General features: G+C 52.2%; 1 protein-coding gene across 30 annotated transcripts in view; it reads right to left on the bottom strand.

The window, feature by feature from the left end:
* FRMD4A (FERM domain containing 4A) overlaps positions 1-18,666 on the bottom strand; it is a 665,655-nt gene that overhangs the window by 17,142 nt on the left and 629,847 nt on the right. For 20 of the 30 annotated variants that reach the window (XM_084980227.1, XM_021064221.2, XM_084980228.1 and 17 more), the window contains 7 exons: positions 17,410-17,532; positions 13,357-13,585; positions 9,762-9,818; positions 7,284-7,521; positions 6,289-6,456; positions 3,169-4,022; positions 449-545 (listed from right to left, as the gene is read on the bottom strand). In XM_084980227.1, coding sequence (XP_084836353.1) covers positions 449-545; positions 3,169-4,022; positions 6,289-6,456; positions 7,284-7,521; positions 9,762-9,818; positions 13,357-13,585; positions 17,410-17,532 — 1,766 coding nt within the window. Of the gene's footprint in view, positions 1-448; positions 546-3,168; positions 4,023-6,288; positions 6,457-7,283; positions 7,522-9,761; positions 10,781-12,191; positions 13,586-17,409; positions 17,533-18,666 lie in introns of those variants that run through there. The other 10 variants (XM_084980233.1, XM_084980234.1, XM_084980232.1 and 7 more) reach the window with 3 other exon arrangements.

The raw sequence follows: 18,666 nt of genomic DNA, 5'->3' as shown, positions 1-18,666 counted from the left end.
GGGGATCTGAGCCCAACACACTGAGACGCAGGTAAAACATCGGGCGGGGGCTCGGCCCAGGAGGCAGCTTAAATCTCTCCTTGGCTGGGGTCCCAGATGGAACCCCAGCCAAATGGCATCTGGGATTCTGGCCAAAGAAGTGCAGTTCGACTTCCGGCACCCACCGCTCCCTCCACGTTTCTGGGACCATCACCAACATTAAAAGAGAGTAGAGAGAATTCACCCGGAGAAAGAGACAGCGAGGGAAAGGAGAGGAGTGGGAGGGAAGCAGCAATGCCCGGGGCTCGTCTGGAAAGGAAAACCTTTCCCGCTATGAAGAACACATCATTCTTTTGCCCACAAACCCTCCGTCACTAGGATCTCATCCTGTGATGCTCTGACGGACAAGGAACACAGGCTCATCCCAGAACCTAGGGGTGGGGAAGGGAAGGCTGAAGGGGGAACTCACCCAGTCTGCCAGGTTAGGATGTGGTGGGGACTGCTGGGGGGGGTCGCTCCAATCTCACTCGATGGTGTTGAGCTTCTCTGGCTTTGAGGTAAGGCAGCTGCATGCAGGTGGCGCAGAAAAGACAGGGGTCAGACAGCAGGCAAGTAAAGAAGCTTCTTTCCAGAGATGCTGCGTGTGACCCACCCCTGGGCAGGGTCTTGGCGTGGAAACGCCCACCCCTCTCCCCACACTGGGCTCATGACATGTCTTCCCCCCTAACTGGCAGCAGTCAGGGTCGAGGTCGCCTGGGGTCCTGGAGCACCACTTTGCCACTGGGGAGCGGCCACAGGGATGGTGACGGCCCCCACAGTCCTCAGAGGCAGACCTGGGCTGGTCTAGTGCCCTGGGAGCCTATTTCTTTGATGCCAGTGAGATACGCCCCAGGGGGCTACCAGATGTGGCCCCAAGTTTACAACTGGGCTCTTCATCATGAGCAGATGACCTCGGAAAGGTCCTTGGAGCTTGTGGTCTCTGCCATTTCGAGCTTATAATTTACCACGCGAGGATACTTCACGCAGGGAAAGGCTTTTCAGAGCTCATCCAAATGTGACTAGTAGGAGCTAAGGGATGTGGACAGAATTTTTTTTCAGTTGGGAAGATTTAGTAGGAAGTAAATCCTATTTAAATACATCCCTTTGCTTCCCGGGGAAACTTTTTCATCAGCAGCACCCAAATACAGCTTCTTGGAATCTTCAGTCTAAACTATGTTCCAAAAGATATACCGAATCTCTTTGGGAAAAGCAAATTTAGTGGATAAATGCTACGATTTCGATGAAACATAAATACTCCTGACCTGCCCAACCCCGGCCTCTTGTAACAGAATTACGGAGCACTGTGTGCAAAATACATTCATCAATTATTCTCAAAAACCTCCTAGGGGAGTTGCCGTCGTGGCTCAATGGTTAACGATTCCGACTAGGAACCATGAGGTTGCGGGTTCGATCCCTGGCCTTGCTCAGTGGGTTAACGATCTGGTGTTGCCGTGAGCTGTGGTGTATGTTGCAGACGCGGCTCGGATCTGGGGTTGCTGTAGCTCTGGCGTAGGCGGGTGGCTACAGCTCCAATTAGACCCCTAGCCTGGGAACCTCCATATGCCGCAGGAGTGGTCCTAGAAATGACAAAAAGAACAAAAAAAAAAAAAAAAAAAAAAAAACAAACCTCCTAGGAAGTTAATGGCAAATTTCACTGGGCTGGCTGATTATTACAGACAACAGGGGAATATGGAGATGATGCTCAAGTCCCTGATTCTCTCATGAGTGCCTGAATCATATTCATTCCTGTCTCTGCAACTTTGCATTCGGCCAAGCCGCCATATTGAACAAGTCAATGGGATATGAGGACAGGTGTGGCCTGGCACACACCAGGGCTGCCGGCTGGCTGGAGCTTCTTCTTTGCCCTGTTCTCCCCAGGCCCCAAGAATCCCTTTCAGTCCCCCAAAGACAACCCCCCCCATTTCCTGTCTTTAAGATCACTCCCACTTTCTCTGGATTTCCCCCTCACGTAACCTTTTCCCCATTACAAGTCACATTCTGACGTGGACTAACATTTGCTGCTCTCATTCTGTTCATATACTGTGAAAGCAATCCTTATTGATGTCTCAACGCCCCCCTTCTTTCCTACAGTCAGTACAATGCCGTCCCGCCTGTCTTTTTCTTTGGTTTTATCAGGTGATTCATGATCAGGCAGCATCCAGTTAACCACCTAGAAGTCTCTTAGCCACCCCCCCCCACCCATCTCCCCTCTCTGTGGGCGCTAGGATGTGTAAGTGAGTTAGCATCTGCCGGTGCTGAGAACCCTGCAGGCACAGGGAGACCGCTGGCCAGATACTGGTTATCATCACACCCTTATTCTCTCCCAGAAAGCGAGTGGGAAGGGAATGGAACGTCTAAAGGGAAAGGATGGTTTCTTCCATTTTCCACTTGCTTCGGTACTGCTCAAATGCCCTGCGTACAAGGATATAAGGTAACCAGGATGAAAAGTTTAAGATGTAATAATGGGGCACTGAAAGCACTTTACACAAATGACTTTGGTTTGATCATAACATTGAAATGGGCATGGGAGGAACAGTCAGGAGTTATCTATGAAGTGCCCGGGGAAGACTCAAGCAGAGCTCGCCATGTCACTCTGTGACTGGTCTGCCCCACCTGGGGAGATACCGGCCAAACCTCAGAGCTTCAAGACCAAGCGATGCCCAGAGCGAGCTTCCCTCTGCAGGGTTACGGCTCAGGTCTCTAACCTACTACTGTCTCCCTCTTCCCTGGAGTAAGGGTGCACCTCAGACGGATAAACCTGAGACACCCACTTCATCACTTCTCGGATCACTGTCCTTGCAAGGAGAAGGGGCTGGAGGAGTGGTCTGCACCTCTACTCGGGAAGCTGAGGTGGCAGATGCCTCAGCTCACTGTAGGAGGCGGAGCGCGGGGCGGGGTGGGTATCAGATGCATTGCCCCCCCTCCACCCTGTCTCTGGGCAAAACCAAGGCTAGGATGGAAGGGGTGGGGAAGAAGAAGAAGAAGAAGGAAGGTCTTGGATCTCATACATCTGCCTGCGAAGTTTCTAGAATTCACCGTCTCTCCTTACTGCATGCTCGAAAAAAATCTGCAAGCCCTCGAAACGAGTCCCCACCGCTTCACATCCAGCCCGACCACCTGCGCGCAGGTAGCCCGCGTCCCGCCTCTCACCTGACGTGGCCTTGCACATCTGGGGCATCCTGGTGACCCTGCTGTGCGCCACGAAGGTGCTCTGGGAGGAGGTGCTGTACTGGGAGCCGCTGTCAGAGGAGGTGGAGCTGGTGTGCGACAGGCGGCTGTGCTCCCTGTGCGAGGCGCTCGAGCGCTGGTACCACTGGCGCAGCTCGTCCGAGACGGCGGCGCGTCCCGCCCCCTTGTCGTGGGCGCCGTCGCGGCCCAGCGACGGAGTCCGCAGGATCTGAGAGCGCGATGGCGTCAGGCGACCCGCGTCGCCCTCGTCGCCGCCGCGCCAGCTCTCTCGGAACAGGCCGCCCGCCGTGTACGAGTTGGAGGTCTTGAACTGCGCCTTGACGCTGTAGTGGCCCTCCTGGTCGCTCTCCAGGCTGCGCACCACCACAGGCGTGGCGCCTCCCTCGATGTACAGCGGGTACTCCTTGATGCGGTACTGCGAGCTGGGCTGGCTCTGGCTGTGCAGGTAGACGCCGTGCCCGCCGCCGCGCGCCGCCAGGTTGGGCATGCTGCCCGAGTTCGCCGCGCCCAGCGCGCCCGCCGCCCGCTGTCGCTGCCGTGCGCGCGCCTTGGACGGCGAGTCCTCGGCCAGCGTGGAGTAGTTGGCGTTCATCTGCGCCGGGTAGTAGTGCTCCGAGCTCGAGTGGCTGGTGCACGATGAGCAGTCGTCCATGGGGTCCGAGCCATTGCTGCTACGAGTCCGTGGCGTGTAGAAGTCGGGGCTCCCTGTGTCATTCTCCGAGCCCAGGAGCTTGCCCTGGGACTCCAAGCTGGAGCTCCGGTGCCTAAAGTGCAGGGCGAGGCTGTGCAGCCGCGTGGGGCTGAGGTCCACCGACCTGTGGGGAAAGGGCACGGTGGGTCTAGGGGCGCCCGGGGAAGAGGGCAGAGGCTCTGCAGTCGCTGGATCGGGTGCCACCCAGGAAACAGACTGACGGATACCCTGGGAATTCAGGTGCTCCCCTTCCCATCACTCCCAGGTGAAGACTGGGCAGGAGAGGACTCCCCATCCCGGGAGGAGAGAGTGAGCCATGGGGACAGAAGACAGCACACACTGAAGGGTTCCTTCTGAAAAATGTATGCCAATTGCCAGACTTTCTTTTTTCTTTTAAAGGTGGGAAGGGATTCTATAGACAAGGAGGACCAGAAGAATCCCTGTTCTAGTATTATGCTAAACCAGATGAAATGCCCCCTTTGGTAGGCCAAGGGATGGCCCAGCAGAAGCATTTTTATGGTCCTACCCAGTACTATGATGAAACCCAGGTAAACATTTCCATGTCCCTGCCTAAAAGGGAAGGCTAGTGGCACATGGGAAATTTAAAAACGACTGAGGCAAGTACTTCCCACTCCACTACTCCATTTACAACCCATTCTGCTTATCTGAGCCACATGATAAATATCCACCAATATGGCAGCGCACAGTACAAGGACTCCATAGAAATCCACCAGGGCTGGGTCAGCCAAGTTCAGGAAGAGGTGAGTCCCAGGGTTGTCACGCAGGGAAGACCCTAAAGTCCCCACTGTATGGCCATCCTTGGCTTGGGCCTCAGTTTCCTCCCTGATCCCACCCGCCTCCATCACTTGTTCTGGCCACACTCGTCTCCTGGGAACAGCCAAGTGCACATCTAGGTCTGGGGCTCTGACCCTCTTATTTACTGAATATCTGTAGAGCTTGCCAGCCCATCCATCAAGGTCTCTGCTCAAATGTCATCTTATTAGAGAAACCTCTGATGCTCCCATTTAAGTGATGACCTCTCCCTTCACTCTCTAGCCTTTGCCCTGATCCTTTTTCTTCTGAATACTTAGCACCCTTCACTTACTACTTTACAGGCACTTGGTTCCCTAAAATGTCAGTCTGATGAGAGTATGGTGTGGTCTGTTCTGTCCAGTGCTTTGGGCCCAAGAATAGCACCTGGTACATAGAGGCACTTGATGAATATCTGCTGCATGAATGAGTGAACGAATGAATGACAAGAGACGCTCGCCTGGAGAGCTCAATCTTATCCCCTTATAGACAGATCACCGCTTATGGAAGATCACACCACCCACCCTTCAGCTACAGTCCCCATGGACTTGGCTTTAAAGAAATCAGGGCAGAGTTCCCGTCGTGGCGCAGTGGTTAACGAATCCGACTAGGAAACATGAGGTTGCGGGTTCGGTCCCTGCCCTTGGCTCAGTGGGTTAACGATCCGGCGTTGCCGTGAGCTGTGGTGTAGGTTGCAGACGCGGCTCGGATCCTGCGTTGCTGTGGCTCTGGTGTAGGCCGGTGGCTGCAGCTCCGATTCGACCCCTAGCCTGGGAACCTCCATATGCCGCAGGAGCGGCCCAAGAAATAGCAAAAAGACAAAAAAAAGAAAAAAAAAAAAGAAAAAGAAATCAGGGCGATGGCTTTGGTTTGGTGTCTTTTTAGCAGAGGAAGGTGTGATTCACTGAAGCCTCACTTTTGCTCATTAATGAATTTATACCTTGGGACCCTAAAGGAAGTCTGGGATAAACTCAGGCTCTAGTGGAAAGATACATGAGGACAGATCAATAAAGATCACCCCATCCGGGCAATGCGGTTCTGGTTCCCATGTGCTTCCCCTGCTGATCTGGGGAGCTGCTCCTGCTTCCGTTTCAATTAGGAAGGCTCCTTCCATGCCCACAGTCTCCAGGGAATTCGCTAACCAACTCCCTGTATCCACTGGATGTGGACAGAGGGACAGAATGGATCCCTTAGCTAGCACGGGCTTCCAGCTGCCAGATCAGTTTTTTTTTTTAAAAAGTTGGTATGGTTGATTTACAAGGTTCTGTCAATTTTTGCTGTATAGCCAAAGTGGCCCAGACACACACACACACATATACATTCTTTTTCTCATGTTATCTTCTATCATGCTGTATCACAAGTGACTGGATCTAGTTCCCCGTGCTGAACAGCAGGACCCCATTGCTTATCTGTTCTAAATGTGGCCAGCCCAGTTTCTGATTGTTTCACTTTAAGAAGAACCTACCTCCTTGGTTCAGTCCTGACTCCAGTTCACCAGTCATCTGGACCAGTTTGCCGGCCGGCAACACCCAATCTTACAAAGGAAGGTCTGGTCTAGGGAGGGAGGTGGGTGGACTCACCTCGTGGAATGGACGTAGTGGGGACTGCGGACTCGGAGGTCTGGCGTGGACGGCATGCTGGACTGCGAGTTCCAGTGCGGGAGGCTGCGGACTGGGCTGTTCTGCAGGGAGCCGCTTCCCCCTCCTGCTTCGGCACAGCTCCCCGTGCTGGGGAAGCGCTTGTGGCTGCTGCGAACCAGAGGAGGCCCGGCTGGTCACTACTGGACAGAACCACACCTCTTCCCCAGGGAGCGGACTATGGCCTTGGGACAGCAAGCTCAGGGGTCATGAAAGCTTGCCCAGCACTCCCGCCCAGGACTCCCACCCTCGACCTTCAGACCTCCACTTTGGCTCTCAGCCTTTCCCCCAGAAGTGGGTGGGTGACCTTAATCCTGACCCTGGGAGAAAAAGACCCTCCCCAGGCGTCTCAGAACAGGCAGTGTGACTGTTCTGTGAAGCCCCTGTCCTCAACCACAGCCTCTGATATATATATATATTTTTTCTTTCCAAGAGACGTATATTTACCTGTCTGGGCACCCACTGGGAGCTTTGTAAGGTATAATGAAAGGAAATGAGAAAAACAGAGGAGCAGACTGAAAACGGCTTCCCAGACCCCTCTCTCCAATATCGGCTGAGTAACGAGCTGATAATACGCAGCTACGATTACAGCTGTTTGGCTCCGGAATTCTGTCGGATGATGGTGTCGGGTTCTGAGCCACTTTGGGAGTCTTATGAATGGACTCTCATTTGCCGTTTCGGAACAGTGCTGCCTCAGATTTCCTAATTAACTCCTGGGGAATTTAACAACCCTCAAGCTAGCTGCCAACGCGGGGACGGGAGCCAAAACCCTAGCCGTAAACGACAAATCTGCATCTCCAGAGGATCAGCAGCAGAGGGCGCTGTGGGTGCAGCCCGAGGTGGCGCGGTCTGGGCTCTGGGGCTGTTATTTAGGGCAGCCCTGGGGTTCTTCCCAGGAATGGGCAGTGACCTCCTGCGGCCCTCCCGGCCCAGTTTACCTGGAGTGACTGTGGGACGAACGTTTCTTGACCTTCTCATAAGGCTCATCTAAAGAGGACTCGCTCCACATTTTGGGCTTTATGGGCGACTTGTCATAGTCGTTGCGGTGATAGTGCATCTGCCTGAGTCCCTCCAGGGACTGAGGAGGAGGCGGCCTGTTGTGCGATGGTGGCCGAGGAGGGAGCCCCTTGTGAGGGGACTGTAAGGGGGACAGTGTGCTGGTGACCTGAGAGTCTTCTGTGCAAAGACGGAAAAAGAAGACATGAGCAAGAGTCATCCTTCCCACCTGCCCGGCAGACCCCGCCGCACCTCCGCCAGGACAGCAGACATCAGCGCCGGGGAGCCCGGGGGCACTCACAGCATCACAGAGAGGCCCCCTCCTCCACCCCACCCTGCCCTTCCCCAGCTGCCCAGTCACGTCAAACCAGAACACACAGTCTGAACTTCGGGCAGCATCCAATAGGAAGAGAGATGTCATTTCTAATTAAGGACAAATGAAGTGAAGCCTCGATTTCGTTCAGTACCAACAAATGGCTGCTTCATACCAATAGCAAAAGGTAGTCATCCTTGCATTTACTGTACGTTTTCTTTCAAGAGACTGTAAGCATCTCATCTGCTTCGGGGCAGTTTCAGGTCTATCAGGTTCTGCTTTGTTCACTGCTCTATCCTCCCTGTCTAGACTGATTCTCGACACAGAGTAGGTGCTCAATCAATATTTGTTGGAAAAAAAAATGAATGGAAGTCTGTTGAGTATCCTATTCTGCTGGTGGCTCTGGGCATCTACCCTGTTTTTTTTTTTTTTTTTTTCTTTCAGAACTCTCTCTCATCTTTTAATATGTCCCTGTATGATTTTTTTTTACATGATTGAAAGTTTATTTATCAATTCAATGCATTTTATATTTATAGTTGAACAACCAATCATCACAACCTAATTTCAGAACATTTCCATCCCAAACCCCCAGGTCACCTGTCCCTCCCCCTGTATGATTTTTTCATTGTGGAAATGCCTCAGGTTCTTTGGGAAGAAAAGGGGCCACAAATACAAGATTTTCCCCTGCCTTCATGGGAGAAAGGCTCTAACACATCTGAGCCTTATTCATTTCAGGGCCTAATTCTCCATCTCCTAACCTTGAAATCCAGCCCAAGGCTACAGTTCTACTCTTCTGCCCCTCAAGTCAGTAAAGGAAAGGGCCCTTGGAAGGAGCAAGCCTGTGATTGGGGGCGGGGGGCGGGGGCAGCAATGCCCCTTGGGAGGCCCAGGGGCTGGAGCTTTGGGAGGAAACCCTGATCACAAGCGATGCATCAAAATCAGCCACTGATATGCCCCCCTCCCCAACCCCGCCAACTCCTTGCAAAGGAATCTGCCCCCAGTGTTCCAGTTTCCTCCCCTGCAGGGACTGGAGTCCACAGAGGCCAAAACCAGGGTGGGGTCTCTGATATTCAAAAGACCCTTCTGCTCCCCCCAGGCCCAAAGTTTCCTCCCACCTGTGTAACGAATAAAAATATGAAGATCTGACTGAGTAGCAGGCCTGAGACAATGGGGTAAATAGTCTGCCAGCCTCTCCCCACATCAGTGATGATTATTCTCCTTGCAATTATCATTATGACCAGGAGCTGGGGACATCTTCTGTGTCTGCTGTCTGAACAGCCACTTATCACTGCCCAGCTGAAGTTTTGCTAAAGGGCAAAAAAATTCACCGCCATGTCATTAGTGCCTTGACCTCCCCAGTTTGGGTTTAAATCCACCCGAACATTCTTGGCGTGGGTTTTGTGTTTGGGGTTCCTTGGTCCCTGATGGGCAGTGGTGGTGACAGTGCTGATGGTGGTGGTGATGGTGGCAGAAGGGGTGACGTGATGATGGCAGTGGTGGTGGCGGTGACGATGGGCTGGGGGATCACCTCTATTTGGGTAAAAATGTCCCAGAAAAACATCCTGAGAATCACTAGGTTTTTTGAGGTCAGCGGGAACAGAGACCGTTTTCTAGGCCTGACCAGGAGTCTCTAGAGACAGCTTTCCTTCACTTTCACTATTTCTCAGGAAGAAAAGAGGCTTGTTTTCTTCCAGCCGCCCCCAGGGGCCCCTAGACGGTTTCAATCTTTGTGATCCAAACCCATGTCCACCTCTTTCCTCCAGAAATTTATAAATACGCAAAAGGAAACTATGCTTGGTGTTTAAATTATCTGTTTAGGTAAAAATGGGATTGGGGGCACCTAAAAAAGCAGACCACCACTCAGCAGCTATCACCTTAGCTTACCTCGGGGCCACAGGACATAATAAAACTCCAATAGATACGTCTTTCTGTAGCACCTGCCCACCCTCGGCCACACAGGTGACTGCGGGGAAGTGAAAGAATCGCAGGGAACCTGGCACCCTCTTGGTCTGGCTCCCGCTTTACACTGGGCTGTCCCAGGCTACACACAGCTTAATCCCCGTTTAATCAGGGCTCCAAGCTCTCACGCGGGAAACAGACAACCTACCATCTTCCAGAACAAGCGCATCTGACAGGGAACTGTCTTCACTGGCAATATTTCCATCTGAGAAGAGAAAAAAACAAAGAGTCTGTGAGTTTGGCACATCCCTTAGACAAAGCCCTGTCTTTCATGAACATCGTGGGTTTCCCACCATCCCATATCCTCCACTTTCTCACCAGAAAGAACCCATGAAACACAATGAAAATGCAGTTGGGCACTTCCTCTGACAGTCCTGCAGTGGGTCATGACTCACGCCCCATCCCTGACACTGCAATGGGCTCGGTCTTTGTTTCACTGGCGCCGGCAATGCCGAGCAGCTTCATAGCGAATACAAAGGCTGCCTGGCCCGGCCCAGCCACGTCAGCGTCCCAGCACAGCTCAGGACGTGTTCCGACTGAACCCAAGGAATTGAAGGGCCATTTATTCTACACATGCGAAACTAGGGCAAGGAACTGGGTTTGGCTCCAATGGCAGTAAACGGCTCCCCCAAAAGCTTCTCAAGTCATTAGCAGACAAAACAAGCGTCTAAATACTGCCTCTTTCTCCAAAGCTCATTTTCAGAGACACCATTCACTTAGCCAGGAGAACTCGCCCAGAGGGAGACAGTACAGTAATTCTTCCCCTTTCGCAGCCAGGGAAACGGGGGCATCGAGGGACAGGTGGCTTGTCCAGGGCTGCTCTCATCTTGGCTACATTAGCAAAAGGTCCCAGGTCTTCAGATCCCAAGTTTAGTGTTTTATCTTTGGAAATGAGAAGCCAGGCTAAAGAACGAAGAAGAACGTGAATTATGTCTCTAATTCAAGTGGGCTTCATGTGATGAGACATGATTTCAAAGAGGCAGCAGATTAGAGAAGGTATATTCCTTTTTTTTTTTATGGCTCTGCCTGCAGAATATAGAAGTTCCCCAGATAGGGGTTGAATTGGAGCTGCAGCTGCTGGCCTACACCACAGCCACAGCAATGCCAGGTCCGAGCCACCTCGGTGACCTACGTTGCAGCTTGTGGCAATGCCTGATCCTTAACCCACTGAGCGAGGCCAGGGATGGAACCCACATCCTCACAGATGCTATGTTGGGCTCTTTAACTTGCTGAGCCACAACGGGAACTCCCAAGAAGGTACATCCTTGAGTGGTTAGACACAAACAGCTACGAGCTTGGATGGGACCATTCACCAGCTGATCACAGAGTGACTGAGAAACAGGCTCTGCTGGCTGTCCTCACGGTCCTCATGCTTGTCTGAGGCCGTCCAGCGAGATGACTGTCCCTCTGGTGCCTCTGGCAGACTGTCAGCCTTGCTGCTGTTTCCGAAGAGTTGGGACCCGCCCATGTCCCTTCAAGGGGGCAGAAGGAGGCCCCAGGAGGCATCAGAGAAGGGCCCAGACTATAGCTCCATCAGGAAGTTGGGGGAAAGTGACAGTCTTGGCCAGGGATGACAGGGCGAGACGGGGAAGGGCAGTTATTCCAACTTTTCTAGGGTAAAAAGGATTTTCTTGTTAAAACGATCTCTCTCTGTAGCTAGGAATTTGCTTTATTCATATTGCTTAAGGAGGAGTTCCCACTGTGGCTCAGTAGTAACCAACTGGTATCGTGAGGAGGCGGGTTCATTTCCTGACCTTGCTCAGTGGGTTAAGGATCCGACGTTGCTGTGCGCTGTGGTGTAGGTTACCGATGCGGCTCAGATCTGGCGTTGCTGTGGCTGTAACTCCAATTCGACCTCTAGCCTTGGAACCTCCATGTGCCTTGGGTGCAGCCCTAAGAAGACAACAAAACGAAACTAAAACGTATTGCTTAAGGAACCATGAACAACTAGGAGACAGAGCCTTGCTAGCATCTTGAAATCACCTGTATATCATTCCGTCCCCTGGATGCTCACATTTTTAGGCTGCAGCAAAAATATACGAATTATTTTTTATTTTATATATATAAATTTTGTTATATCTTATAAATTTTACATATATATAACATATAGAATATATAAAATATATAATGGTGGTAATATACACACCATGTACAATTTACCATTTAATATCATTTTAAGTGTCCAGCTCAGTGCCACTGAGAACATTCATGCTATTAGGCAGCCACCACCACCTTCCACCTCCTGAACTTCTGTCATTGTCCCAAACTGAAACTCTGTCCCCATTAAATGGTAACACACTGTTCTACCTCCCCTAGGCCCTGGTAACTTCTCTTCTACTTCCTGTCTTCCTGGAGCAAAAGCACTTCAAATGTGTATCAACTATAAAGGAATACCTGACATACATTTATTTATTTATTGCTTTTTTAGGTTCGCACTCACAGCATATGGAGGTTCCCAGGCTAGGGGTCAAATTGGAGTTGCAGCTGCCAGCCTACACCACAGCCACAGCAACACCACATCCGAGCTGCGTCTGCGACCTATACCACAGCTCACAGCAACACTGGATCTTTAACCCACTGAGCAAGGCCAGGGGTCGAACCTGCAACCTCATGGTTCCTAGTCAGATTCATTTCCGCCATGCCACGACAGGAACTCCTTGACATATGTTTTAAAGAATTTGATAAACAACAAGGACCTCCTGTATAGCACGGGGAATTATATTCTATATCTTATAATAACCTAGAATGGAAAAGACTCTGAAAAAGCACAGATATATACACCTATTCTTTTGTGGAGTGCTTGGCTGTACATCTGAAACTAAATCAAACAAACTACTACTCTTTTTTTCTTTCTAGGGCTGCATCTGAGGCATATGGAAATTCCCAGGCTAGGGGTTGAATCCGAGCTGCAGCTGAGGCCTACACCACAGCCATGCCAGATCTGAGCTGCCTCTGTGACCTACACTGTAGCTTGAGGCAACACAGGATCCTTAACCCACTGAGTGAGGCCAGGGTTTGAACCTGCATCCTCACAGACACTATGTTGGGTTCTTAACCCGCGGAGCCAGACGGAACTCATAAACTTCTACTTTAAAAAGTATTTTCTAATCAATCAATAAATAAGTGAAAAGTACTTGCTTACTTAGAAAAAAAGGCATCATAAGAGTTCGAGACACTTGGGGGTTGGTGATGAAATCTAGGATATTTCTTTCTAGCATTCACCAAATATAATCCCCACCAATTTCAAATCCCTCCTGATCAGAGTCTGGGGGCTCTAGGCCATCCAAAGGGGAAGGTCCAGTCCTGCCCAGCTTCAGCATTAGGACAGGAACCCCTGGATACAGGAGAGGCACCCCAGCCCCCCACCTTTCCTTCACCCTGGGAAGGGTGAAGCAGGTCCCTGAGGATGGTGGCATCTGGGCTGCCTCTGGGCTCAGCCCCGGGTGAGAGCTGAGCAGAGGTTTAGCACATCCCTACAGGTTCTCCCGACAGGACACAGCCATCATGGTACTGTGCTTTGCGTAATCCCTTTCATCTGGGGCCCCCAGTGCATCTTATTGTTCTCCTGGGTATCACGTCTTTCTAGCTTCACTTGATGGATAGAAAAATTAAGGCACAGAGAGGTTAAGCAGCTTGCTAGGACACTCTTGGGGGCTGGGCTTCCCGTCCCCTGGTCCCCTGAGGGCGGGGGCAGGGTGCTCCCTCCCCCTCCCCCCGCGGCAGGGAGTGGGCTCCGCACTGACCGTCGATGATCAGCGAGGCTCTCTGGGTGGGTTTCTTCCCAGACTTGACGCGGTTCTCATTGATTGCGCTTTCAATCTCTTGCAACTTCTTCAGTGCGTTCAGATAGGAGGTTTTCCTCTGCTTCTTGAGTTTTTTGCTGACGTTAGGGTCACTGGCCAGGCGGCGGGCAGCCTCTGTAATCTGGGACTGAATGGCAAACTCCCGCTCCAGGCGTTCCAGCTCGGCTTCCTGTGGGAGGGAGGGCAGAGGGCACACTTAGCGGGATGCTAGGGCGGGTGACACCAGTCTTCCCCCTCCACCCGTCCCGCTACTAGCGGGCCTTAGTCCTGGGAGACCCTGGCCCCGCCCTGCCCTGCAGTGGCCCCGCCCCTCCAATCCGGGCAGCTGGTTCCCTGGACACGCCCACTTTCGGGACTTCAAGCCAAGTTCCAGGTGGGTCCAGGGATGGGCGCCATCACCGAGAAGCAGAACTTCCTTGCTGCAGGCCTTGGGGTCACGGGGGTTCACTTCCAAGATCTCCAGCAAGGTTCTCCAACACCCAGCCTTCCTGGAGATCCAGAGCCCCCCGGGTGGGCATTTCCTTTCCATCTGCGGCAGCACTCTTTTTAGCTTGGTCTTTGTCTTGCTCTTCCTGAGTTTGCTAAGGAGGGGCTCACATGGGCACATCTCCCCAAACACAGGGCCCATCTGTCACACTTTGAGCCCTTCAGGCTGGGCATCAGCCCCTTCTCACGCCTCCTTGGGCAGCTCCTTTCGCCCAACGCCAGCTGTCCACTCACCTTTGGCTCTACATAGAACCTCTGCTGGGTTATTACTACCAGCCGCGCGGGAGTGTGGACGGAGGGCAGCAGAGCCTGGGCAGGAGGGCTCCCCTGCTCATGGGCGGTCCTTCCTCTCCTTTGTGCTTCCCTCCTTCCTGTACCCCTTACTCTGGCCAAAAGGAGCACATGGATGAATTTTCCCTCGGAGTTTTGGACCTGGGAGAAATGCAGCTGTGGGCACCAGAAGATGCCAGGTGGACCCAGAGCATGACAGTGGGGATCACGCCTTGGCGGCTGGCTTCTCTGCAACTCAGCCAGTGCCTCTCCCCAACACCGACCAGTGAGGCCAGGGGAGCCCAAGCATGCACCTTGCTCTGGGGGATCCACCATCTGGCTAAAGCCTGCAAAGAACTGATCTGACCATAGAAGCACAGATCACCAGGTTTGCTGGCATCAAGAAAGCTTCCTCATTAAGGCTGAATGAACCACCTTGCTCTGGTGGCACCACGTGTCAGGCTGGGTGCCTCCATCAAGCACAAAGCTCTGAGCTGGGGGGCACTTCCTGTAGACACTTCTAGAGCCTGAGGTGGGGGCAAGGGTGAGAGGGAAAGGGGAGGATTAAAGGAACTATTGAGGGGCCAACAGCCTCGCCAGTTCCTTCAAGTGGCCGTTGAATTTCTCCTTCTCTGGACAAGAAGAGAGATGGACTCCCGCCCGGGGCCTTTGAGACAAACAAGCCACTGAGGACAAAGACCGCTCTGTAAGTGACTCTGCCTCACAGCTGCTCCTGGGCAGTCAGGCCAGCCCTGGCCCAGGACACTGACCCGAGGTTTTGAGGGCACCCGGGACAAATCCTTGCTACTTAAATGGAGCCAGGGACAAGGGTGGTGGCCCATCTGCACAGATGGCTACCTGCTGTGTGAATCAGGAGGCCAAGGGCACTCCCAGGAGAAGCAGGGATTCCCAACAGTGAATGCGGGGGCTGGTGGGGATGGCAGGGGTGCAGTGGGATTCCGGGGGAGCCAAAGTCATCGCTTACTGGAATGTGCGAAGGAGGCACCATGAAAAGGCCTGGTGTGACCGTGGGAAGAGAGGAACACAGGTGGGGGGGTGCTCACTCAAGTGGGGTCTCCCTGGGAAAGTGTATTACAGGTGTCTCCCAGCACAAGAGGAGGAGGAGCTTCCGGGCAATCCTGATGACGGCTGGGTTAGAAAATGACTCCTCAAGATGGTCTTTGAAACCCCACCAGCCCACAGCCCACTTCTGACCCCAAAAAAATCCCAGCCCAGCACCTGTCTGCTAACAAGTCCTTGTGTCTACTGAGCATCCGCAGGTGTCAAGTGCCGAGTTAAATTTCCGGGCACTGGCTCCCTTAATCCTAGTGACAGTCCACAGAGAGGAGGGTCCGGAGCTTGACTTTACAGCAGATGGAAACAGCCTTCAAACCAGGATGCAGCAGGAGGTGGGGGACCTGCTTACAGATCTCAGGACACTAACGCCCCCTCCATTGATGCCGGGGCACGTGTGTTTTTCTTGGAACCCACCCTCACACTCACCCACCGCACGGTTCTGTGAGAACCGTGGTGTCTCTCACTTTTTATTTATTTTTTTATTTTGTTATTTATTTAGCTTTTTGGGGCCACACCTGCGGCATATGGAGGTTCCCAGGCTGGGGTCCAATTGGAGCTGCAGCTGCCGACCTACACCACAGCAATGGCAACTCGGGATCGGAGCCGCGTCTGCAACCTACACTGCAGCTCACGGCAATGCCGGATCCTTAACCCACTGAGCAAGGCCAGGGATCGAACCCACAACCTCATGGTTCCTAGTTGGATTCGTTAACCACTGAGCCACGGCGGGAACTCCTTTATTTTTTACTTTTTTGGCCATGTTTGCAGCATGGGGACATTCCTGGGCCAGGGACTGAACTTGTGCCACTGCAGTAACAACGCTGGATTCTTAACCTGCTGTGCCACCAGGGAACTCCACTCTCACTTTTTTAAAGGGACTAAACACTCAGAATATCCCCTTTTCCACTGGCTTAAATTCCTGCCCTTTTCAGCCCCCTGTTCGATAGCATTTTAATGAGTAACTGTATTCGGCATAAATTTGGAAAGACATTTCCTGGACACACCCCTGGGGTCTGTAGTGTGCCTGGCCTTGAATTGCTCTCGGTCTGAGACTGGATAACTTATTAACCAGATGGAGACCCAAGGCTCTGCTCCGGCCCAGATCTGCACGCTCCGCTTCTAGTCCCTGCCAATGTTTAGTCCTAAGACAGTAAAGTGAGGGGTGCTGCACCCGCCTCTCTGAACGCAGACGAGGGAGGCCAGGCATCTTGCTCATGCCCTGGAGGTGATATGAGTAGAACCTCTGGGGGCAGGCCTGACGGTCTCCCAGCCAAGGGCATCCTGGCACCTGCTGACATGGCTGCCATTTTCTTTTTGCGTTGTTTTCTTTTTCTTTCTTATGGCTGCTTCTGCGGCATATGGAAGTTTCTGGACTAGGGGTCAAATCAGAGCTGCAGCTGCCACAGTCACACCGGATCCTTAACCCACTTGATCGAGGCCAGTGATTGAACCCACATCCTCATGGACACTATGTCAGGTTCTTAACCCACCCGAGCCACAACGGGAACTCCTTTTTTGGGATTGTTTTCTGTCACAGATCAGACATTACACTTGGTTCTCGGTAACAAAGAGCTGTGAGGCCATTAAAAAGAAGCACACATGAAGTTCCTGCTGTACCTCAGTGGTAATGAACCTGACTAGTATCCACGAGGACGTGGGTTTGATCCCGGGCCCCGCTCAGTGGGTTAAGGATCTGGCATTGCCGTGAGCTGTGGTGTGGGTCGCAGATGGGGTTCAGATCTGGTTTGCTGTGTCTGTGACACAGGCTGACAGCTGTAGCTCCGATCTGACCCCTAGCTTGAGCACCTCCATATACCATGGATGCGGCCCTAAAAAGACAACAACAAAAAAATGTACACACAAGTGTATGTACGGCCTGGGCTTAACTTCACACTTGTGAGAGGCCTTTTTAAGACACAAAGCCTCCACACAAGTCAAAATGCTTACCCATCCATGCAAGCTAATCCTTCCCACGGGAGCCACGTACTGACTGACCAGCTAATTCAAGAAAAGGTAAAAGGCGAGATACTCAGGAGGAAAGAGGAAGTAGCATGTGACATCTGGCAGAGTGAAAACATTGTTACAGAAAGTCTAGGCGTCTGCACAAATGGGACAGTGAGGCGGGGGTAGGAGATCCGGCTGCAGAGGGAAAGCACGCACCTCTCCTTTGGGCAGGATTTTCTGTTCGTCCAGTTTGAAGGCTGTCCCGATTCTTCTTCGCACAATGGGTGGTTCCTCGCCTGGGTCCAGGGGATACTCAACGGGCAGTTTGCCAGTCAGCTCCTGCAGAAGGGGGACAGCACGGGGAGAGAAGGAACTCAGAGGAGGGGACGTGACTGGTTTCTAGGATGGACGGACGGACACACACACTTCGAAGCACCAACTCGGTGCATGGACTGGAAGTCATTGTCATATGCACTATTAAGGCTCACAGGAGTTCCCTCGATGCAGTTTTATTTCTCCAAACACGTCTGACAGCAGTCCTTCCATACGGAACAGACGCACTTGGAAAAGTTTTGCCCAAAGTAAATTCCTGTCAGATGAAGAAAACCACCATTGGCTTTCATCATGAAAACTCAAATTTCATTCATTCGTTAATTTCACAGGTGTCTGTGGTGCGCCTACTATGTGCCTGTCGAGCGGCCAGTGAGAGCAGAGCCAACATGAGATCTTGGGTCTTTCTGGCTCCAAATTCTGTGCTCTTTCCACTGCATCAAATAGTCCCTCTCAAGTATCTAAGTTTAAAGCGAGTCTTTCAAATGAATTTTGTTAGGAAGAGTGTATCTGTATGGCAAATCCCAGAAAGGGGCATTATTACATAAGTTAGAAACTGAGCAATAAATGTTCTACTCTGGCCAGGTTTTGGTCAAAAATGAAAATAGAACCCATATTAATAACAAGGCTATTACAAAAAAGTCTGATGCTTAGAGCTCTGGAAAATTGAAGTGCTGTGAGTTTAACAACAGTGAATTACTTGACTATAGGCATATCGCCAGTGAATTAGTTGTCACCACAGCGACAGTGGTCCCAGGCCATTACTAAAAGGTCTGTGGAAAGATTCAGGATTAGAATTAGGCTCTAGATGAGTGGGTTAATTCTGGGCCGAATACAGATCAAATTTGAGTTGGCAGCCAATCCATGTGGTGGTGGTGGAGCCAAAGGCAAGACGTCACTTCCAAGGACCAGAAAGCCCTGGGTGAGCCACATCCCCCCCCCCCCCAGGGGGACAGGTGGCGCTTGGAGACAGAGCCCGGACCTGGTCTCTGGTCCCAGATCAACACAGATGTTGCGCAAAGACCCAAGGGGCTACTCCAACAAGAAAGAGCTTGGCAGGCTCTTCGGGGGAACATCCGTCACCCACGCAGAGAGCTTTTGTGCTGGGCTGCCTCCCACGGCAGGAAAGGCCCCGATGATCAG

Source organism: Sus scrofa, chromosome 10 (assembly GCF_054392235.1).
Source record: "Sus scrofa isolate SSC_HxYL_T2T_F1_AM1 chromosome 10, Sscrofa_HxYL_maternal_Yorkshire_Landrace_v2.0, whole genome shotgun sequence".
NCBI lineage: Eukaryota > Metazoa > Chordata > Mammalia > Artiodactyla > Suidae > Sus > Sus scrofa.
The sequence above is the reverse complement of the archived record's forward strand: the minus strand, read 5'-3'. Positions and strand labels throughout refer to the sequence as shown.